At 42.3% G+C, this 23,604-nt stretch overlaps 2 protein-coding genes across 4 annotated transcripts; one reads left to right on the forward strand and one right to left on the reverse strand.

Annotated features, from left to right (window-relative positions):
- Window positions 1–806: 806 nt before the first annotated feature.
- On the reverse strand, window positions 807–10,381 carry LOC110983530 (GA-binding protein alpha chain-like). Of its 3 annotated transcripts, none has more exons than XM_022242844.2 (10): window positions 10,242–10,381; window positions 8,893–8,969; window positions 8,178–8,343; window positions 6,219–6,303; window positions 5,676–5,750; window positions 5,433–5,519; window positions 4,270–4,473; window positions 3,783–3,878; window positions 3,396–3,588; window positions 807–2,645 (listed from the first exon to the last, which is right to left on the reverse strand). In XM_022242844.2, the coding sequence occupies exons 2-10, from the start codon at window positions 8,958–8,960 to the stop codon at window positions 2,411–2,413; spliced, it is 1,209 nt and encodes a 402-aa protein (XP_022098536.1). In that variant the 5' UTR covers window positions 8,961–8,969; window positions 10,242–10,381; the 3' UTR covers window positions 807–2,410. The 3 variants fall into 3 exon arrangements, with proteins under 3 accessions (XP_022098536.1, XP_022098535.1, XP_022098534.1); XM_022242843.2 differs by having other exon boundaries at window positions 3,783–3,875; window positions 8,178–8,346; XM_022242842.2 differs by having other exon boundaries at window positions 8,178–8,346.
- A 169-nt stretch (window positions 10,382–10,550) lies between these two features.
- On the forward strand, window positions 10,551–23,049 carry rbbp5 (RB binding protein 5, histone lysine methyltransferase complex subunit). Its single transcript, XM_022242839.2, has 14 exons — window positions 10,551–10,696; window positions 12,197–12,222; window positions 13,095–13,267; window positions 13,753–13,893; window positions 15,660–15,747; window positions 16,583–16,654; window positions 17,244–17,353; window positions 17,533–17,705; window positions 17,967–18,139; window positions 18,916–19,033; window positions 19,697–19,763; window positions 20,417–20,516; window positions 20,683–20,806; window positions 21,111–23,049. Exons 1-14 carry the CDS (start codon window positions 10,678–10,680, stop codon window positions 21,239–21,241), a joined length of 1,515 nt encoding a protein of 504 aa, XP_022098531.1. The 5' UTR covers window positions 10,551–10,677; the 3' UTR covers window positions 21,242–23,049.
- The last annotated feature ends 555 nt before the right edge of the window (window positions 23,050–23,604 follow it).

Below are 23,604 nucleotides of genomic sequence, written 5' to 3' on the forward strand. Positions count from 1 at the left end.
GAACATCATTTTTCTTTGCAGCCGGAACACCTGTGAGAGTTGTGAGTATCTTAAAATATTTGTGAAGTATGGGGATTTACCTGTAGTGGTGCACTCCAAAGGCAGCCTGCGTTGCTAAGAAAATACATGTACCGCCCTCTCTTGGTCCAGCTAGAGGCCCACACTAGAGTGACTTCCCATAGTAATGCGCGACTTACTCTGAGTCTATGCCTTTTCACGTGGGCGGTCATCGAGCATAAACAGTTGCAGGAAGTGTCCGTTACAAGCACAGTGTTGCCAGGTTGTGAATCAAATATTTTGGACTCAAATGGTTACATGACTGTGTCCATTTTTCCTCATCAGCCGAAGACCCTCCATGGAAGGTGCTACTACCATTTCCAAAGTTTAGACGCTTTTAATTTCCTAAATAAAAATACACAGTCGGCCTGATATGTATATCCCGCTGATGTCTCAAGTCTTCACCCTTAGATATTTCAGTCTATCATATGGAAATACCAACATCTTCAATTTGGAACATAGTTGTCGCAAGAAGGCAAAAGGGGAAGGCAACCCTTCGGGAAAAAAGAAAGAAATGCGGGAAAGAAAAGGCAAATGAAATAAAAAGAAAAATGGAAATGAAAACCAGTAAGTTTCATTTGAAAGACGACACATTTCCACTGTTTATGGTTTGCCAGTTTGCTGTTGAGTGGCTTTCCCCTCCCCCGAAAAGAAAATCAGGCGACGCCAAAAAGTGTTTCATTCATGTCACCGTGGATCTACATGCAAGCCGTTCAAACTGGACAGAAAAAAACTAATGAAAAGCTTCAGACTGTTGGACAATAAACAGTTTATTCAGTAAACCCTGCAATTTCAAACCCCACAATTATAAAAAAAAGGAAAGTTCCTTGACAAATGGCAATAGAAAATTCAGGAGTTTAGCAGGGTGTCTTTATTGTCCCAATAATTACTGTAGCTACATGGTACAGCGTTGTAACTATCCAGATGTGGACATGCTGTCTTCTCATAAAAGTCTGCCTAAAAACTGTGCAGTTACCAATTCTGACTTGTTATACCTCTGTCGTGAATACTGTATTTTTCATTGGCCAAGAACAATCACATGACCGGCAAAAAAAAAACAAAACCGGTTTGCACCCTCATCACTGGCGATCAAATCACATCGTAATATTACAGATTAGTCCCTGACCCACAGAATAAACTGTAATATAGGGACCGCTAACCAGACTATTCATTGGCACTGCTGCTTCTTTTATCATACCAACCAAAACAGTAAACTCTAGTGAAGGCACTACGATACAATCGGCGGTTGAATGTGGCCATTTTTTGTTCACGGTTGAAGTTCATTTCTTCATATAAATTCCTTACAGTAATGTCTGCTAAGCTTGAACACACATTCAGGCTTTCCTCCAGAAAATGTTTTTTTTAAGACATCAGGATATTGCTTTCGAGCAAACCACCTGCAACCAACAAAATTAAACAGATTTGGCCGATGCAACGAGTCCGTGAGAGTGGCACAAGCTGTGCAACATACAGCAGGCCCAGATGTCAGTTGCTTTGATGTCATTTCAGACCTTCAGGTGAGGGAAAATATCACAAAGAATTCGAGACAAAGGTATAACCAAGGTATTCCTGACCGTCATGATGTGGGAAATAACCACCGGGATGCATAGCACCTTTGTCTTTATGTCGGGTGCTATGAGTCACTCGAGTGTAAAAACATCATGTCCCACATTACTGCAGGAAATAATTGTCAACTGTACATGTAGTCAGTCTGTGCATCATTCACATTCGGGTATATTACTGTTTGTACTCTTGCCGACTACTGACAAGATCAGCAAGTCAGTGACAGAGGAACCTGGACTGATCGTCCTGAATCAACTCCTAAGTTCTCTAGATCACAGATCTAGGCTGCTTGCTCTTTACTGTAGAGGGTTACGCGTGTCTCTGCTTCACATCCAAAGCAAGATGAAGTGGTCACGATTCTCTCACACGACAAGAACTTTCCATCACGGTAATTGCAGACCGCAGAGCATTTTCTGTCTGTCTGGAAACAGTCGGGCTCTTCTTATCTGCCGTGAGTAGAAGCACCCTCCCATCACTTGAAAAGAGCCATGTTGGTCGGGAGTGTTCATTTTTGTTGGTGGCTGCGCGACCGGAACGCATGCATTTCATAATCATTTGTGAACAAGGAAAGTGTAGTTTCTACCAGGGGAGTCTCTGGTGCTAGGAAAATTGTGCCCTCTCTGGGTTGCACTCGGGGCTCATTAAAGACGTGAAGAAGGCTCTTAAACAGAGTTCCTCTGAATATCAGCATCACTGATCTCAGCACTTCCCAAATGCATGAGGTACAAAACTCCACATTTGAATACAACCGTCCCAATTCAGACAGCATTTCAGTTTGTCAGCCGCAGGGTCAGGGTTTGGCACCCAGACTCGTCATCACTTTTTCAATGTAGTATTTGGGCGAGTTGACGTCGACAGGGTTCCTGGGGATGGGGACCTTTTTGGATTTGTTCTTGTTGCACTGTGCCACTCGGGCAGATAGTTCCTCCGCGCTGTAGCCCAAGAGATGCCGGAGGTCGCAGACAAACTTGTAGACAAAGCGTTTCCCATGGACCTTGGCGATCATATCTCCATCGTAGTAGTACCTGTAAGGAGATTTTGTTGACAACATTAATCAGCAATCCTGGGCAAAATGTTTGAAACGCCTTATGTTGCCATCACATTTCCTCTGGAAATGCTACAGTTTCATGGTGTGACACCCGAGCACTTTGAAATTTGGTGGAATCATTTAAAGCAAAACACCAAAACAGTGAAAGGAGTGCCGATGAAACTTTTATGTTGGAGGAACGTCAAATTTGGCAGAAAGGTATTTGCTTTAACATTATCACTGTGCAAAAAGAATACAGAAAGTATAGTTATCAACAGATTTTTTAAAAGGTCGCTAGTCTCAGCATACTATATACTGTTTTCCCTGTTGTCAATTACTTTCATTTAATATGGCAATGCCAACAACTTTGGTATTGTTTATTTATTTGCTTTCCTGTTGGTTCGGGAAGGCTCTAACACCTCCAATAACCAATTGTCAACTGTACCTTTTTCTGGGCAGGACAAATTGCCGGATCAGATCCACCTTTTGCGTTCCCATCTGATCGTGATCCACCAATTGCCGGATCTAATCCACCAATTGGGGGATCTGATCCACCAATTGCTGGATCTGATCCACCAATTGGGGGATCTGATCCGGCAATTTGGCAAAAGGTGGATCAGATCCCTCAGTTGGTGGATCAAGTGGGAACGGGCTCTAACACAGTGTGGCCTACATGAAGGGTCAACCTCCAGTAACCATACCTTTTTCTGGGCCGGACAAATTTCAGTTAGAACCAAGGTATACTGACCTGAGAGCCCTGCTCAACTTCTCGTAGTTCATGGAGGGCTTGTTCTTTCGCTCTCCCCATTTCTGTGCCACCAGTTCAGCATCTAGCAGCTTGAATTCCCCCTGAGTGCCCACCCAGCAGATGCAATGCACCATCGTTGGGTCTGTCAGCATCTCCAAGAGGAACTGCCAAAGCTGAATCTGCCCGTTGTTCCCTGTACAGAGGTGTGACAGAGAGGAGAAATGGAATTCTTTATTTCTTGAATTGATGGATGGCAATAATAGTTCCTACAGTTGACATGTTCAAGTCATTGAATTCGAGGTGTGAACATCTGGTGTAACAGCTTGTATCAATTTCAGAATAGTCTGACTTCCAATCTGACAGTGTAAGGTTTGCTTGATGACTGACCTGTTCTGTTTCCGTGTGAGTTCAGCTTGTCCTCAGAACCAAAACCGGTGATGCGAAGTTCCCGTTCTGGAACCTTCATCATGCCTTCTTGATCTGCTTTTTGAGAGGTGATTTTAATTATCTAAGTCAGTTTCACACTGATTGCTGAACAACGGTGGCAGAGTAATGTCTAGGTTTCTTATCAATGCCAATAAAATGCCCTCCCTTTGAACTTATTAACTATATCTATTTTAACATCAAATTATCAATACAGCAAATTGGAGACCCAACAGATCTTATTCACAAGGACGCCATTTTGATCATGTTCCCTGAATCTTATCAATTGGTATGAACAATTTCTCAAATGTTGGGTCAGAATCTGATCAATGCGGAATTGCCAATGAGGTAGGACTAAGGGTTAACTCTAAACTTAAGTTGGCTTCCCAGGGGATGGGGCAGATTCCATGCCCAACATTTTCTCCAATTCAAACACAGACTAGAGACTCACTCCTTTTCAGCAGGTCCAAGTGTATCCACATCAACTCCCCGGCCTGCCTGGGAAGCCCGGATAGAAACTCTCGCTTAGTCAGCGCACAAAGCTTCTCTCCCCCGACTTGGAGATGGTCCGGCACAGGGCAGTTTGTTATCTTGAACTCGTTGATGACCCAATCCAACCAGTGCTGGGTGTGGACATTGCTCCAGTCTTTGGGATCTGTAAAGAAGTCATCATAAATCGATCACCTCTGCATTTCCTGCTGTGTCATAACATACTGCACTTCTGTATCCTGCTGAGCCTCAAGGAAGTTTTTCCGTTGATTCTTTATTTAACCAGGGTAAACACCAATAGACTGTTCTCCTTTGTGACTCTGGGAGAAGACAGTGAAGAAATGTTTCAGCTTTTTGGACTTGGGTGGAAAAACCCTGGATAACCTCCAGCATCAAGGAGGGACTGGAAACCCAATCCACATCAGCCCGGATGAGATTCGAACCCTGGGTCACAGAGGTGCAGGACGTAGAAAGTACCAGTGTGCCCACCTGACTCCCCTGACTCACAAGAAGTTTTGTACTGCTGTGTGGAAGCCATATTGATAGCATTTGTATGCAAATCTGACAAGCAGTTCTCACAAAATGCCCACTTTTCCAGGAAAGGTCGGAATGAAAGAATGAACATATCCCATCAATAAGGGTTCAAAGGACCAGTCGACAAGGAAAAGTTCAGTGTAGTCCACTCTAAGCCCCAAATGACATCCAAAAATGTACATGTAATTGGATTGTGCATATACTGCTCAGGTTTGAAGAAACAAAAATCACTCTTCCACTCTTCGAAAAGCAATGATAATGCTTTTCTTTTTCCATTTGCTGGAGGCCCATACCCCATGAGGTTTTTTAACAGACACCCTGCTGAGTGAAACAAATCCAACACTGGAGAATGAGAACTAAATGCAACAAAATCCTACACAGCAGAAATGAGAACCCCGTTGAATGCAACAAAACCCAGCACATTCCACCAATGGATTTGCTGGCATTGTGCAACACGCTGGATGACAACCAGCCTTGGCACCAGACGATCACACCACAGTCTCTCTGACTCGTGATGACTGCCAAGACGGCAACGTAGTAATCCATGTTGCATCTTGTTGCATGTTGCAAGATTAAGAATGAGCTACTTACTTGTTGGCATGCCCAGCCTTTCTTGCACCTCCCGGTAGTTGTTGCACACCACCCACTTACACTTAGTGGTAGCTTCAACCTCAGTGGCTAACACAGAAAGTAAAACTCAAGTTTATTTCAAAGTTTGCTGACATGCAACCACAACCACTATAACACTAGCATTGAATAGAACAGAAATATTTTCCAATAGCTATAATAACAGGTATGGGGTGAGATTAACAGCATTTAAAAGAAATGAAGTACCTGGTGGTGCGTTATCTACAACTTCAATCGTGATCGGCTTTATGACATCCACAATGTTCATTCTAGGCCTTACCCCTGCAGAAATGCAGAAATAGAAATGTCGGCACTTGGAGCAATTAAACAATAATTTTGTCCTGTTGAACAAAAAATAACAGCCAGGGTTTTCACAGCGCAATCCAATCTTCATAAAAACACTAGGTTTGTAGTATTCTGTGCATACTGGGATCAAAGGTTATTATCTAAAAACAGGTGTGAGTAATTTGGTTTCTGGGGCTCGGATGCATCATTCAGAACACTGTCCATAGACATACATATTTGGGGGAATTTTCGGTCGACTAGAATGACATACAAATTAGGTTTTGCCTCCTTCACCAATAGTACGAGGACTTCATTCTCCCAGCATGCGACACAATGCACCCAAACTGTATTTGGCAAGAACTCAAACTCTGCCACTGTCTGTTTTCTAGTGGACATAGCTTGACCAATGACCACTGGGACATGCTGGGGTCGGTTGACTGATTGGAATCTGACAGCTGTGGTTACCTTGAGCAGAAATGACCTCCACACTAAACTGCAGGGTTCCCTCTGCGTTCACCCCTTGCTCCAGTAGACTGTTGCTTTCATCCAACTGTGTTGATAGTGCACAAAGAAAGGAAGAAATACCGACGTGATTGTTACTCAACACCAACAGGTATCATCCAATGCATGTAGCATGGTGAGCCATCGAGTTTTGTTTATCTCCCACCAAATTTAAAAAGTACCCACCAAATTTTAAAATCTTGCATTTTGGTGCTACACTCATTTCTGGGAATACGTCATCTTACACAACAGTATCATGCTAAAAAAGCTACCTAGATATGTGTAAATTGCTTTTCACTGACGCCCAAGAGAGCTGATCTAAAAATAAAGGAAGGCTCCCAAGTGGAGCGTAAACCCCATACTGAGGCTTTGTCCTAACCTCCCCCAGTTTCAATATTTCCATCAGTCCAAACCTTCTTTAAAACTTGAACGCAAAGAACATTGACCAATTACATGATTCTGCTGCCAACCTTAAAAGTTCCTTGAAGTTTGTGCAAATCATTATCAAATTAGGATGAAAACGACAATAGTCCAACTATAGATGTTCCCAGCTGAAATGGTGCAATTACGCACCTTTTGTGTACATACCTATAGCCTGTTGGTTTCATTCCTTATCACAGGAGTGCTAGTGGAACAAGGAACAATGTAGGGCATCTGTGTAACAAGGCTGAGGGCCAAGTGGTATACGGGACCCAGACGCACTACATTATTCTGTGTTCCATGAGTACGAGTGCGAGACCGAATTTATCTTGACATGCAGTAAAGATGTTATAGGGGCCTACGTGCGCAAACGCGTCACAGTAAATTTTTCTGTTCTGCATTTCGCTTTTGGCGTACAAATTGTGCATTGCATTGAGTTAGAATAGTGCATTACGCAGGATTTGATATGAACTGTGCGACACAGTTATATGCTACATTGTTTGTTGGCATGGATCGACTAATCAGAATTGAGAATTCAACTTTGCTTGGAGGCAAGACTATGCTGTGTCGAAATCATATCGGCTGAGGCTAGGATCGCAGGTAATGCACACTATGGAGAGCTGCTAAAGCCGCAAGCCACTGACTTCTATAAGTGTGGATGCTACTTCTTGCTGAAGCCACAACCTTTGGACATACCTCCTCCCCAGCATTTCATGTTTTTGAGCATTTCCAATGAGGCAATGTCTCATAAGTTGGCACATTCTTTATTGCACTGGAATGCTTCCCATTAGCAGCGGTGGTGGAGATTTCTTGTCACATATGGAAGGGGGAGATGGTTGATTTCCAAAAGATTATCCTTGCGTAGAGCGTGACACGGCACAGGGTCCAAGGTCCCACTTCCATTAGGGATGCCCATAGACTCAGTGACTTGAAAACGGAGAGGGGCAGGGTGATTGGTAATCACCCAGGTCAAAAGATCTCCACCTATGATTGGAAGCAATATGTGTTCCCAGTGGAAATCCGCTGTATTCTCATTGGGAACAAGTCACTTATACATTAAGTTATATGTACACATACAGACAACTGTTCCAATTCAAGGCCGTGCATTTCTCTCAGTGGTAACAGCAGGTATTGCTGAGTGGGAACAAAAGAAAGCAAATTCTTGTTAGAAGGTTCTTCAACATTCTAACTTTTGAGACTCTCACTAAGGCCGTGTTTGTCTCACATGGATCTGGATCACTATCAGTGATCTGTCATTGGTTTACGGACACCAAAACTCACCTAATGGATGGTGCAAACCAACATTAGGATCACTGATCTAGATCACATGGATCTGGATCACTATCAGTGATCTGTCATTGGTTTACGGACACCAAAACTCGCCTAATGGATGGTGCAAACCAACATTAGGATCACTGATCAAGATCCTGATCCGTGTGAAACAAACGGGCCCTAAGTTGCTGACATCAGACCCCCAGCAAGGCAGGTTCTACCAGAGCTTACCAGTCTCTCGTTTTGCAAGTAGATCTCGTGGTCCTTGAGACTGCACTGCAACCTCTGTTCCAGGGCTTTCTTGAGGCTAGACAGCGGCTCAGCAATGTCCATCATGTGGATGATGATACTCTGGGGCGGAGGTGGTTTAGTAGGACAGGGTTTGATGAGTTCTCCACTGCTACAGTACATGCCACAAGTGAAATTAATATAAAATAATGCGAACAAATTAAAAATGATTCTCTGAACTACTTCCTTGAGAGAAAAACTCTGTTTTTCAACATTGCTATGTGCTAACGTGACAAAAATCAATGATAATTGGGGAGGTTCTGAACGGATGTTGCTGTTCTATTTCACCTTTTTTAAGAAAAAAATTGTGTAGTTACTGGCCAATGTGAACTAAAACAGTTGGCCAATTTGATTCTACAGAGTGGCTCACCATTTAGGAACAACCACGGACGGAACTGAAATAGCACCAAAATACCTCAAATTTGAACAAACCAAAAATAATAACCCTCACCCAAACAAATAAGTGTGATCCTCCACTTTTACGGGTTATGAAAACTCTGGATGGATTTTGGTGACAATGGGTAAATGGGAAGACAAAATTAATACCTGTCATTCGATGTGTAAAAATTTGGTTTGACTCAGCTATTTGGTTTCATACAGTAAAAGTACATGTGAAAATACATAAAATTTAAACATCAGTCTCGGCAAATGGACTTACCCAGGGAATACAACTTGTCTGCTGGGAGAGCCTTGAGATAACTTTCTCTTTTTACTCTTCTGCTCCATTGTTCTTTTCTGTAAAAGATACCAAACAGGGGTAGAGCGGAACTTATTTTATTTCTTAATTTTTTTTATTTAAATGCCAAAACGCTTACGCAGTCACTTGCCAACAACAACAGTTTCATTAAACGGTTTATTAAAAACAAATCATGAGCAACAGACAAAAACTGAACTAAACATGATTTACATGTAGTAATCATACTACCACTGCCATGTTATGACCAACTGACTTTTCTACGTCATACACTGTATGTCATTATAATTATGACCCAGGACAAGGTGAATGGTCATTTTGAAAAAGGAACACAAAAAAGTGGAGGAGTTTGTAGCCACCAACGGGGTATCCGGTTTGGATTTTTCATTGATCCCTATTCATTTCCCGTTGTTTTGTTCTCAGAGAGCTCCCCCATTTATTTTGTAGAATGTGGACGTTTTTCCATCAGTGACTCAAGCCACCTACCCAATTATATAAGGCGTGTATTTCGAAGCATGTCAAGCGGTAGGGTATTGCAATTATGTATTCCATGATTTACAATACCCACTGATCGCACCCTAGCAGCTCAGTTCTGCATTAATATTATAGTGGGGTCCATGGGTTTTACAGTCAATTCGCCCACTTACCGGTTCGCCCTCAACTACGTCACCCATTCACCACTTTGCCCACACGCCATTTCGCCTACACATATTTCACATGGTATTAATGCATGGCCTAATTTCACAAGTCTCCACATCCTAATGGGTTTTTTGCTTGCAAGTTTTGGATACAAAAATCAAAACATCAAGACTTTGACACAATAATTGCATTTTCAAAAGCAATTTGGATAAACGCCATGGGCGAAGTGGCAAATGGGCGAAGGGGTTGTGGGCGAAGTGATAAATGGGCAATGTAACCGACATCGGTCCATGGTTAAATGTAGTCACACACACTGCCTAGCATCCCTAGCCACCATACCATCATGACCATGGCCATTGTCAAGACTGTGCACTGGCCACAGCCTCGACAGCCAGGCATAGGCTACAACTCTCTGGGGTCCGACGTCACATGTAAGCCAGGCACTGAAGCAGCGCAGCGGTCGGCATGCCATGGACCATGGTCATGATGATGGCACTGCTCGAAAAAAAGCTTTAAAAAAGCCTAAACGACCGCCTAAACATGCCTTGGCCATCATGGCCATGTTGTCGGCCTAAAGCATAATGCACGAACCATCCTCAACAATTTCACAGTCTGAAATACACTTTATTAACTACTTATCGAGTACTCTCCAGATTGAATGGATTCACAGTTACCTCGAAGCCACTTTGCTGTCACCTTTGAATGGATCTTGTCGTAAGAAGCAGAGAACTGGGCTGAAATCTACATCGACAAACCCTAGTTTCACGGATGACAAAACGGAAGAAAAACAAATCCGGGCAAATTTTCACCGGATGTGCCGATACCTAAAGCTTCGGTGTTAAATATGTTTCAATTAATTTTTAAATACAAATGTATTTTCCCCCAGAAAAATATTTTTTCAAATATTGTGTATTTTGATAACAGTTTACCTGATATTTTTAGACATTATATTGAAGATTTTAAAGATTAATTTGTGTAGTAATGAAAAAGCCCGATTTACCGCCATCTTTAATTTTTGCAGACAGGCAAGATTTGATTTTCAGGAGGCAAAACTTTTGTCCAACATACGGGCTTCGTACAATTGCAGTATTTCCTATAATTTATTTTCAAATGAATTTAGAGCTGTTGGGTAAGTTTATTTCTGCATTAAATGTTGAACATTTTCAGAGGCCTTAGGCCTACATATTTTTTGCGCGACCGCACCGGCCGAGCTCGGACATGTCGGACAAACTCGACCGTTTGCTAGGCCAACATCATGCATGTCATAGGCCTACTGCCTAACTTCATGAACTCGCTCGACTCAGACATGTCACAACATACTGTTGCCTAGAGTTAGGGCCTAGGCCTACGCGTTTAATCTGGTAAGAAAGCTGGACCGTTGAGACTGTTCTATCCTCCGTGGTCTGAGTAAGGCAGACTCTACGAATTGCCGTTTTTAACCATTATTCAATTGTTAACCTTTGGTTAAGTTGGGACATTGTGCCCAACCATGCCATGCCAACCAAAATTTTAACATTGTTAAAAAATGTGATTCATAGATAGGTCGGGGACCAAACCACAATCTAGCGACATCCCCAGTTTTTGCTGAGGCCTATGTCGCTTGTTCAGGGGCAATGATGTCGTTTTTTAATCAGGTCACGTGTCGGCAGCCAACATGGTTGCCGTTACCATTGGAGCCTATGGCAAAATTATTTCCGATCACTATCGTGGAAAATCGCCACAGTAAACATAAAATTCGCCACGATAAATTGGTGGATATTTTTAACATGTTTAATAGCAACATTCTCATGCATAAAGTAAATTTTGGCAAAGCTTAATTGTCTTCGCAATTTGTATTGAAGTTTTCGGCCAATAAAGAGATTGATGTCATCCGCGAACCGAGATATAAACACAGCTCAAAATTTATGTTAACCTTGCACAATCGAGCAGCATACATGTGTGCATAGTGTGGTGTCGTTGCCAGATTGTGGTTTGGTCCCCGACCTGACAGAGTCCAAGTTACTCGGACATGTGAGACTACACCTGCACACCATTTCCTCAAATTTAAATCGAGAAACGACTGGGTGACGGATTTACCATCTCTCACACTGACTGGCATAGGCCAAGCCCTCCAGCATGACAGCCAACTACGCTATCAACTAATGATCAGTGTGGCCACGGCGTGTATGGCGGCAGAGGCACCAGTGCAATGCAGACTATCCTGACAGTGCACTGCGTCACTGTGTGTGCTGCATCGCCATTGCGGTCACCATGGTCACCTTTTTAAGCTGATTGGGGCAGCCGATGTGCCATCCACCAGTCGAGTCGAGTCACAACATAATGCAACACATGCAAACTTTTTCTCCTACATGTACACTGTACTCACGATCTGCTTGTTCAAACATACAGTGTACAGACATGAGCACGTGCCTGTTAAATTTGCATGCTTTGAGAAGCTTTTGCACAAATCGAAACTTGTGTAGGTAGTCCAATTTGCACTCAACAATGCGTAGACTGATCCATATCTCTTGAAAATTGATGTGTATGTGAGGGTTTGGACCATTTGGCCGATGGGTTTTTTTTTTTATTACTTCAAGCATGTTTGTCAATGATGTTATTATGTGTTTTTCTCTATTTTATCATTTTTCAGAGACTTTTGGCCAGAACTTTCCAGAGGTAAGCATCTTGAAGTAACGGGAATTTCTTTCCAAAAGCCGACTCCAAGAATTCCAGCCTCGCTTGGCCACGAAGGCCACCTGCCAAACCGCAAATTCTCGGTCTATGGCTCTGCGTGCTCTGCACGCTTTGAATTACGTAGTGAAAATGCTGATTGTTCGGTGGCATGCGGCTCTACTCACCCTTCCACATTCCCGTTGCCTCTTTTCAAAGTGGGGACTATTGTGAAGCTGGTGATTATGATGCAAATTCGGTCTTTTCATTTCTGGGCTACACACAAAGACCAATCACCATATATACAAGTGCCAGGGTCTGCCTTCTTTCACTGTGTTCGCTCGAGCGTGGGCCGAGAATAATAGCTGAAAAGTGGGCTTAGGATCACAATTTTTACGGCGGCTATAGCCACTTCCCTGCGCGAAGGGGTTAATTAGGCAGTATGGAAATGGTGTTGTCACCTTACACAACTTCTTTGGTTGTGTCAACTTGTGTGCATGTTTTGGGTTTTGCAATAAAACTAAAACTTTGTCAAGCTCACATTCCGGAAATTTCAAAATTTGGGTGGTAACTTCTTGTTACGGAGATAAAATAGGAAGACAAATGTGGTGTCAGGATGTCCCATTCTTTCCGGCAATACCAATCCTGTGGACACTTCATCGTATTGCAGTTTGTGCTGCCAGCATTCTGTCAAGTCTGTGCCATTTATCCTAAATAAGGGCTGCTTCTCTCTTGAAACCAAAGCTACATGTACATTATATAAACTTCTCTTATTTGACAAGTGAATTGTTAGACATGTGTTCAACTGGATGACAGATACGATGCCAGCCACACGGTGTATGTGTTTCATGGAGTACACATTGTTGTTTGATATTCAGGAAAGCGATGGCACTCTGGATTGCATCAGCATGGCGCTGACCTGCGCCTTCAACAAACGAGGCACGTTATTGGCCGTGGGCTGCAATGATGGCCGTGTGGTCATTTGGGACTTCCTGACCAGGGGCATAGCTAAGATCATCAGTGCGCATGTCCATCCTGTCTGTTCTGTCAGGTTGGTTCATTTCTTCTTTCTGGAAGAACAAGAATGTAACCTGTATAAACAACAAAATTCAGAGAGCTCCTTCTGTGAAAAAAATGGGAAAAATGATATTTTTGTGTCCATTATATTTTATTAAGATGTGTAATTTCAAATCTTTTACTAAAAAGGATATGTAATTTCAATTGAAACATCAGCTTTCATTTTCTTCGCCATGAAACTTTGTTTTTTTCGTCACCTTGGACTTTGCTTATTTCATGACCATCTGCAGCAGTACTTACCTTTGTTCATTGAAGTGACCACTTTTGGTATCATTTTGTGGAGTCAACAACTGCCAGAGACAATCCTCAATCTTTCCCCTATTCGAAGCCTAAAGGTTGTTCGGGTAAGAGATGTGGGGTAAATTTAGGGAGGTACGGAGCCATCTGTTATGGGCCTCCATACTGCTTTTTCTCTTTTTAAATTCCTCAAATAATTGGTATAATTTTGTTCTTTTGCAGCTGGAGTCGAAATGGTCATAAGCTGTTGAGCGCGTCCACAGACAACATGATCTCCATCTGGGATGTGCTAAGCGGCGATTGTGACCAACGATACCGGTTCCCTTCCCCAGTGCTCAAGGTTCAGTTTCACCCACGGAACGAGTAAGCAAGCCATCATCTGAATAACTTAGACATAGCTGGGAAAAACACAGGCTTCTATAGAAGCTTCTTTTGAAATCTTAATGTCTACGGTCATTTTCTACAGGTCCATTAATTATTGCCAGCCATATCTAGATGCCACAAGGGACTTTGTGTCCATGTGGGGCAGCACAGCCTGTCCAAACGCAGCTTAAACCCTAACAGTGTCAATTTTTTTCTTGGGAAAAGGTGCAGAGTACCAGAGATGCAATTCTTTATGTGCCCGGCAAAAGGTCGTAAGCATGCGTATGCCGGGAAGCACGATCACAGTAGAAAAAATGTTCCTGGCAAAAGGGCGTAAGAACCACACTCTCTTTATTTAGTAAAAACGGATAAAATTTACTACAAAATCAACACAGGCTGTACAAAAAGCAACCTTTGAACAACTTATTAAAGAACTTGGGAAATTTTTTTAAATCTTTTCCAAAGAAATCTCTATATTTCATTAAAATAAATACGTCCTTTTGCAGGGAAAAGTTTTTTTTGCAGTGATCCTGCTACCCAGCAAAAGGGCGAAAGCACTTACATCCTTCTTCCAGGGACACGATGAATTCCTCTACACCCTTACCTTCCCAAATTCTTCAAAAACCAACAGGAGAGGTTTTTCAACAATTCTTGCAGGACTGTCTAATGTACAATCCACTCACTGTTACTTTATGCAAGACTTTAACTCCCCCAAAAGGTAAAAGTACAAAGAATGTGCCATTGAATTACTGCACAGTGCAGGACTTCAGAGAGCCAAGAAAGGTTCCCGGTGATTATTCCTTGAGAGTTAGGGGCAATAGTTAATATCCTTACATTTGTGGGAAAGAGATGAGAGTTCGCGGAAGCAGAATGTGTGATCTGTCCTTCGTCCGGAGATGATGGATGACGGACAGAGCATGCTGTACAAAATGTTGAGTACACTCAGTTCAGTTCATTGTCTCACCCATTCACAGGAGAGATTTCACATGGTATTATCACAAAAACTTCATCTCACTTCTAGGCTAAAGTCAAGAATTTTCTGCTTTCTGAAAGTCAAATTCTGCTTTCTTCCGCTTTCTAAATCTGTGTACAAAAACTGTATGTGACTGTACATATGTACTGCAGGCCTACATTTACCGTACATATACAGGTATCTTTGGCATAATGATACATGTAGGGCCTACACGCACCATGTCACTGTGATCTTGGACTGGTCCCCGTCCCTATTGATTTATTCATAAGCCGTGAGACGTCTGGGCACTATGTAGGGAACGGGGACCTCGTGATCTCTGTGGTGCGGAGACAGAGGTAATTAATACTGCTAAATCGCAAAGGAAAAACAGGAGGGGAAACGCTACCAAATGTTACTTTCAAAGTGAGTTAAACAGTGAAAATCAGTTGTCATTCCTAATTTGGGTTCATATTTATTTGATTAATTGTGCAGAAATGATCAAAAATATTTATTTTATTTATTTATTTTTTTTACCAAAAATTGCATTTTCTGCTTTCTACCCCCAAATCCACGATTTTTGTGGATTTTCTGCAAAGCGGAAAACTCTTGGCTTTGTTATAGGCCCACCATGCAACCCTCCAGATCCTACTTGCAGCAGGGTTTTGGGTAGCAGTGGCAAGTGGTGTGCTACTTGGACAGGTGTAATTATCTGCAACACATCAAGAGGACTGGAGTACTGTACTTACTGTTTGCCATCTCCCTTTCCTCATAAATGTTATTTGAGGTTTTTTCTTTTGTTCTTTTTTTATGACAGGGCAAAGATCCTGGTATGTCCCATGAAACATGCACCCATCATCCTCAACATTGACGGCAGTTACTCAGTCGTACCAACAGATGATGACGTAAGTTATAAACCACTTGAAGTCAATCACACAAGGACATTGGGTATAACTGTGGAGTGGACTTTTAAACAATTAATTTTACCAGATCCTTGCAAACCCTTCTTGATGTTTGGAAGGATTTGGCTAGATTCTGAAAGATAGAACACAATGATACTGGGCGTAATGCTACTGGAAAATTTGAAGGACAGAAAATGTGCCGTCAGTTTCTGCAGTGTGAAGGTTTTTTGGGGGGAAGGATTCTTGAAGCTCCCTGGGAGAAATATTTGGAGAGCATGGTGTAAATGTGTTATTTTTGTTACTGAGAAGGGTTTCCATGTGCAGTTACTGTTAGAAAAAGTTGGGAAATGTCTTTGCAATTTCTCAGACAGAAATTAGGAAAGACTTTTGAGTTTGTTAGGAAATAGAGGGGAGAATTATTAGAAAAACATGTTGTATTTGAAATCTATATTCTTACAAATGGGTCATTAGGGAGACATTTTGTGGTAAATTTTTCGACCTTAGGGAGACATTGGTCATTTGAAAGACATTTAAATGTCTCCCTATTGCTCCAACTACCAGGAGGCCAAATTTTACTGTTCAAATTTGGAGAGATGATAGATTAGGGTCTAAATTGAAAACATACAAAGTTTGGTTCAGATCAGATTAGGGAATATTGAATTATTGGACAGTAAAGTTTGTGCACGTTCTTATGGGAATGTCTCCCAAGTGACCCATTAGCGGTAAACAGTATTCCTACTTGCAACAATTGCACACAATTCAGGGTTTGACATTGTCTAATGAGGCAACGCAATTACATGACAATAGATTTCATGTTTGTGTTGGATTTTTCTACCAGTTTGATCTGAATATTGTGGCGTCATTTGACCGGAGAGGGAAGTATATCTACACAGGGAATGCCAAAGGCAAGGTACGAAGGCTAGGAAAACTACTCCATGAATTGCTGATGGTTTCATCTTTGTTGACTTGAATATCTTTGGAAGTGGAAAGCAATGAGATATAATATCGCTGTCTTATTATCTGCTTGCTCTAAACAACGGTTATTCCTTGCTGCCTGAAGAATGACGTGTAGTTATTCCTTAAAGTAAAGGAAACTGTGAAATCTGCAGTGTAATGCAAATTTTTCAAATACAAAGCTCCAACATGCGCATTTTTATCTCGGAAACCTCAATTTTAGTTTCTATTTCACGATTTTAAAAGGGTGTTTAGCTGCCTCGTAGGTTTTTATACAATGAGTATTTGCATGAGCAAAATTGACACATCACCCTATGCCTTCACTGTAGGTGGCCTATGAGCATGTAATCATTGTGTCAGTGTTGTTTGGCTTAAGGGTAAAGGGTCCGTAGCCATGTCAAAATCAACTAGCTATGGCTTGTAATAACACAGATCTAATGGAAGTAGTTGCCGCTTTTAGCCAGCGGCTTCCCATAGGCTCATGTGTTACTTCAAGCCCCAGTCACAACTTTCAGACACGGCTTGACTTTGTCCTAAATTCACAGGTTCTTGTGGTGTCGACTGACAATCTGAAATTAGTGGCTTCCTTCAAAGTCACCACCGGTACAAGCAATACAACAGCCATCAAATCCATTGAGTTTGCAAGGCGGGGCAAGTAAGTGAGTTTTGGGATCGTACCAACTGCTCATAACGGGCCACTTTGATTTTGCTGCCATGTACCAAAAGTGTTTGCACAGTGAAAGCTGAGTCCCAATCTGTCACATGGCCTCCCTGCACCGAAGTATGCCTGTCACATGCTGATCACATGTATATGTCACATGTCCCTTGACACAGCTGTTTCCTAGTCAACACGGCCGACCGCATCATCCGTGTCTATGAGAGTGGGGAGGTACTTGCCTGCGGCAAAGATGGCGAACCTGAACCTATACAGAAGCTGCAAGATCTGGTCAACAGAACACCCTGGAAGAAATGTTGCTTCTCTGGTGACGGGGAGTACATCGTTGCTGGTAAGTTCAAGATTGAGGTTTTACCCGATGTCAAATTCACAAATTGATATCGATATAGAAAATATCAGATTCTCTTATGTAACACTTGAGAGTTGAGTCATGTCGGAATCAACTAGGTACGGATAAGGAGAAGGACCCACATCCATGGGAAGTGGTTTCAGCCACTAGCTACTGGCTTGCATTGGGACACATGCCTTTTGCAGCCGTAGCCTTAACTTTCAGATTCGGCCTAACTGCACACCTGTGGTTTGCTCTCTCCAGGATCGGCCAGGCAGCACGCCCTCTACATCTGGGAGAAGAAATACGGCAACCTAGTGAAAATCCTCCACGGCACCCGAGGGGAGCTGTTGCTGGATGTGGTCTGGCATCCTGTGCGGCCAATCATAGCGTCCGTCTCAAGTGGTGTTGTGTCCGTCTGGGCCCAGAACCAAGTGGTGAGTATCTATCAGCGTCTTCGATTGGAGTGAGATTCCGCGTAATAGAAAGTAAAGCTTTAGGCGATTAATGTGATTTGTTACACGGGGCATAGGCCATGAAAGCCATGATTAATCTTATTGCTTAAAGTAATTCCTATCTATAGGGGAACTGACAGACCTATTTGTATCTTTTGGGTGTGATTTGGACAGAACCAGCAGACTGTTGACCGTGATTCTTGTTTGAAAGAAATTGACAGTAAACATTTTGAAAACTCTGTCTGTCTGTCTGTCTGTCTGTCTGTCTGTCTGTCTTACTCCTATCGTGAATGCCTGTGTGCAAAATACTAGGTCTAGTTCCCATGGTAATCTTGTTATACTATTTAGTAAAACCAGATCGGGTCAGCATAGATTTGTAGTCCGTCGAGCGTATGCCTTCAATGCCCTCCCCGTAACACTTAAATGTCCTTTACCAAATACTATCACCAGTTTTACAAACATGTACAGAAGCCTGGCTTTTTAATAACAAATAACGAGGTGTATTGGGCCAGGTGTGTTTTTTAATTTTTGTTTTTATTTTTGGTTATTGTTTTACCAGTAAGTTTAAATTTACTATTTGGTACATATCTATAGTATATATTTTTTTTCTCTGACTGTGTAAATGTTATTGTTATTCTTAGGAATTTTAATCATTGTATATACATGCTTGGCATCTCTGAAAAACAGTAGTAACTGAGAGGTTTCCCCAGGGTAAATAAATGAAAAACTCATTCATCTTGTTTTGCCGGCATCTCTAGGAAAACTGGAGTGCTTATGCGCCCGACTTCAAGGAGCTGGATGAGAACGTGGAATATGATGAGCAAGAAAGCGAATTTGACATTGAAGATGAGGACAAGTCTGTGGAAGATCCAGTGGGTAAGCCTGCAGCTCAGGAAGGCATCTGCTAGAGGCAGGGAGGAGGGCAGGGTCTTAATGGATGCCATGTGCATGTATGAACAACAGAGGGCGCTTTCTGAGCCACCTTAGGGTTGCACTACACAACAGTGCGAAATCAGACCGAAATAGCGCCGCCTGTTGACTCTTGGGAAGAGATTGGCCTCCGTTGTTTCCACTGGAAATTCAAGATTACGGCCGGAAGATAACTTTTTGTTTCAAAAATGTGGGGGTTAGCCACAGAATTTTTTTTTATATTTCCCCGAAGATACCCCCAAAATAGTAGTAAAACTATGCGCTCAGCTCTGAATGTAGCCACCCTCCTCTATCCAAAATAGGCCCGCATTTCTGGGCTTGTTGTGAAAGAAATACAAGAACTGGAAACTATCAGTCCCAAATTCGGAATTTACAGAAATATTTCTATGATCCCTCCTGATTATGGCATGTCGTATTGTAGAAACCCTTTGGGACCACAAAATATTAATGAGCTCGCGCGCAGTAGTTGAGTATTCTCTTTCTTTGGCTAGTCCCACAGCTGCCCTAGGCAAATATTATCCAGGATGTCTCCAACTGCAGCGTAGATTACAGTGTGTGTCTTGGAAGCTTACTATCAGTCCGTTACCTTTTCATGTGTTCCTATATCAGATGTTGCTGTAGAAGATGAAGAGGTTGATGTTCTCAGCGTGGAACCAATCGCCGCATTTCTTAGCAGGTGGGTGTTACCCCCAACCGACCAACCACCCACCATGCCCACCCTTGCAGTCCCACCAATCTGTGAGAAATAAGACTTTTGAAGTAGCCAATTTCTCAACCCCGGGGGCACCCTGTCCATGATGTGTGTGTGCGTGGTAAAACTGTTTGAGACCAAAATCCACACCCTTGAAAAATGGAGGCCAAATCTGAAGATGAAACCTGTGGCAGTTTTGGGTGAGGGAGAACTGGGAGGTAGACTGTTATTTCTCAAACTAACAACTTCATTCGCACCCACCATGGAAAAAGACCAAACAGTTGTGTTTCATGTTTCAACTCTTGAAATTTGCAGAAGTTGTTGCAAAGTCTACCTGAATGTTGCAAGAATCTCTGCAACATTGTCTGAACACTTTGCAACACTGCTTCAGCACTTACATGCTTCATCTATTCAACCCTACTCGCGTGTTTTGAAATCTGTTTTCATCACTGCTGTAGTACTTCTACAACCGTTGCAACACTGCCTCAACTCTGTTGTTTGTACCGAGAACCCTTTGAGACTACCCTAACACGAGTAGTTGATCATTTTTGCATTGAAAGCCCCTTTCTTCAACATTTTCTCAACACTTTCACAACACTACATTAACACCATGACAATCACCTCTTTGTATTATCCAGTGATGAGGAGGCAGAGGATGAGAGAGCCCTACTTTACCTGCCCATCTCACCAGAAGTTGACGAACCGGAGGAACCAACTTGGGCACCAACCATAGACCCCGTGAGTTAAAACAAGAAAACAAACAAAACCGAGAAGTTTCCCACTCAACCTTTGGCCCAGGTTTATAAGTCATTTGATACTGTATTTTGAAAGACAATGAGCTTTTGTTTTTAAACACTAAGATTTTAGTTTATTTAGTTTTCCCCCTGTGCATTTGTTTTGGAAGACTGATGAACCTCCCCAGGCAGAGAGCCAGAAAAGAACAGCTCCCAAAGATCCAGCCCTGCTGTCGCCCAAAAAGAAAAAAGTCAAAGTGGTCGACGTTGAACTTCATGGGGAGGCCTCTGATGGTAAGAACGGAATCCTGTCCAACAATTATGTATACACGTATGTAAGGTCAGAACCCGTATCCACCCTCAGGATATTCATCCGGTTAGCGTGAAACCCTAACCTGCCTCCCCATCCCACTCTGGGGAAAAAAGACACTCTGAGAGGTCTTTCAAGTGTCTGAAGTTCTTGGATGATATCCAACATAATCCTTCTCAGTGGAAGTGTACCAAAAAGTCTTCCTCATGTTTTTTAGGGAAATGTGAGCCCATTTTGAAGAGTTCCTCTGTTTTCTCATAATACCCTGTTGCCAATTTTGATTTCCAGAAATCCACCCTCTTCTGTCAAACAAAAGTGACGGCAAGACGAAGCGGAGGGGTGCTCCTCCTGGAAAACAGAGGGGCGGTGTGGATGGCAGACGAGGCAAATCAAAACATCGGAGACACCTGGATGATTAGACATCAATACTAACTGTACCTCCCAGGACATTTTGTTGTAGCAATTACAGTAATTCTCCAAAACTCCCTGCCATATTGAACCCCATTGGCAGCGATGCCTGTATACCACTGAAATGCTGCCCTGAAGACAAAGCGCCCTCAAGAGGCCTTGCACATAATCAGTGGGGCGGCCATCTTGATTTCTCTACACAGATTTCAGCAAGATGCAGATTGAGGAGTAATTTCATGTGACACATGAAAAAAGGGAGAAATCAGATAATGTTGTAAAAAGTTTGACATTTAGGAGGATTTCCAAAACTCTGAAAACTCACTTCCATAAAAATGATCCTCTACTTACCGTACCATGCTCAGAATTTTGGTCGGCTGTCTCTTTTTTCTATTCCCCTAAAAGATTTGTTTGACTTAGATGTACATGTACATATATCGTATGTAAATATTTGTAAAAAAACCTGTAAAAAAACAAACAGCTAGAAGATACCGCTGAACAGAATAATAAGCCAGCACTGCATATGATTTAGAATGTTGGGAATAAAATAGGACACAACCAAGAAATACCAATCATCACTTCTTGTCTTCTTCAGTACATGGCAACAGATTTGCTGAATCCACAATAATACTCTACACAGCCAATCATGTGAGGAAAACCTACCGATGTTTACTTTGACGGCATTTTAGTTCCCTGATTCAGGTTTGTTATCAAGTCAGCTGCAAGCCACCATAGTAAGCCTTTTGCGAGTTAAGTTAGAGTAAAATCTAGTATCTGAGTTATCTGATTGAACATAAGCATGATTTGAATTCCCCAGACTAAAGACACTGTTGCTATGCCTCGTGATTCAGGGCAAGCATCTCGGGAATGGACTGGTGCCTTTGTGCCCTTCTTATCCATTGACACCAGCAGTATTGGTGCAAAGCGTCTCTTATGTAACTAAACAAAAGCTGGCCCCAAATGATGAGGTATAACAACTTTGTTGTTAGTATGGCGAATTCAAATTATGTTCATGTGAATTTAAAGAACCCAGTGTACCAGATTTTATTTTAAACTTAACTCACAAAAGGTCTTATTGACTAGCAAGTCATTCAGTCCTAAGTCAACTCACAGGCTCATTGAATGAACTGCATTAAAGGCATTCCTTTGTCATCGCTCTTCTCTTCAGTTCAGACCAGGTTTGAGAATTAAATTGCGACTGACGCGCTTCCAGATCTGCAGTTATTCTTTACATGTGCACTGTACGGAATCCAAGGCAAGGCACTGACAAGACCGACAAGGAATGAAGATCAAGGCTGGCCATGGTCACTGTGCTTTGTATAAGCGCTTGTGTGGCCAGGTTGAAATCTTTACTGACACAAAAGTTTTTCAATAGTACATGACTTGTAACATCTCACTTCCCCAATTCCAGTGGGTAACTGTGCAGAGTACCGAACTGTGATGTCTCTTGGAGCTTGAAGCAGTGGAAACCAGTGGAGTGTACACTGGTTCTCTTATGCCTTTCCACACACAATGGTGTGTGACGTATACCACTTTGATGCTCTGTAGTTTGCAATCAGTACATGCAGTTAACTTACGTGTACACCATTCTCTTGATAGTGATTCTGGCAGCATTAGAGTCATCCATGCTGTAAATAATTGCAAATCTTTTAAAAAACCCTACTGAAGAATGGCTATTGTAATTCCCTGAGCTCTTACCCTCTATAGTAACTGTGTTGGTTTTAATTGAGCGACCCGACGTGTGTGATTGACCCCATTGCTTCCAGTGGATCCTTGCAATATCGGTAATGAATAAAAACATATGCATGGCTTGAATTTGTAACCTTTTGTAATGACATGAATGAGTGTTTTTTATGCAATCAGTGTACAGGTTTGATTAGCAGTGCATTGGCTGACTGATTTGAGGCCAGAACTTGCATCTATACGGATGGGGGTGCAGGCTAGTTTTTCTATGGGATAGCTTTTGCTTGAAAATGCTGGCTTGGCCACTGACTTGTCCAAGAGGTGAGGAAGAGGGCAGGCTTAATGACAGAAGTAGCCACCTGACATACATGTGTACGTAATGGACAAGCTTGCCAGTCAATGTGTGGACCTCTGAAAAAATAATGTCCACACGGTGCGGGTAGTGAAGAGTGTGAACCTGCCTATGTCTACACGTTTCCCTATCTCTAAAATAATTGGTTAAAAGGCATCTTTACGGTGGGATTATCTGTTGCAAAATGGAAAAAAGGTAAAGAGAATAATGAAAAATCTAGCTCAACAGAGTTTTTACAGTTTAAAAAAAAAAGGAGTATGTTCAGTTTTCTTAAGTATGTGAGAAGAAAGGAAAAGTCCACACTGAGCATGCAAAACTGACAAGTGAACACGTGTGTTCATC

This window comes from Acanthaster planci, linkage group LG10 (genome assembly GCF_054643075.1).
Source record: "Acanthaster planci isolate LZ-2023a linkage group LG10, COTS_SCS, whole genome shotgun sequence".
NCBI lineage: Eukaryota > Metazoa > Echinodermata > Asteroidea > Valvatida > Acanthasteridae > Acanthaster > Acanthaster planci.

Excerpts from the sequence above, each read along its gene's own strand:
- LOC110983530 (XM_022242842.2), bottom strand. The coding sequence starts at position 8,960 with ATGGAGCAGAAGAGTAAAAAGAGAAAGTTATCTCAAGGCTCTCCCAGC. Across the intron at positions 5,520-5,675 it reads TGTAGATAACGCACCACCAG|CCACTGAGGTTGAAGCTACC; the intron begins GTACTTCATTTC and ends TTTCTGTGTTAG. Across the intron at positions 2,646-3,395 it reads AAGTTGAGCAGGGCTCTCAG|GTACTACTACGATGGAGATA; the intron begins GTCAGTATACCT and ends ATCTCCTTACAG.
- rbbp5 (XM_022242839.2), top strand. Across the intron at positions 17,706-17,966 it reads CGGGGAGTACATCGTTGCTG|GATCGGCCAGGCAGCACGCC; the intron begins GTAAGTTCAAGA and ends TGCTCTCTCCAG. Across the intron at positions 20,807-21,110 it reads TCATGGGGAGGCCTCTGATG|AAATCCACCCTCTTCTGTCA; the intron begins GTAAGAACGGAA and ends TTTGATTTCCAG.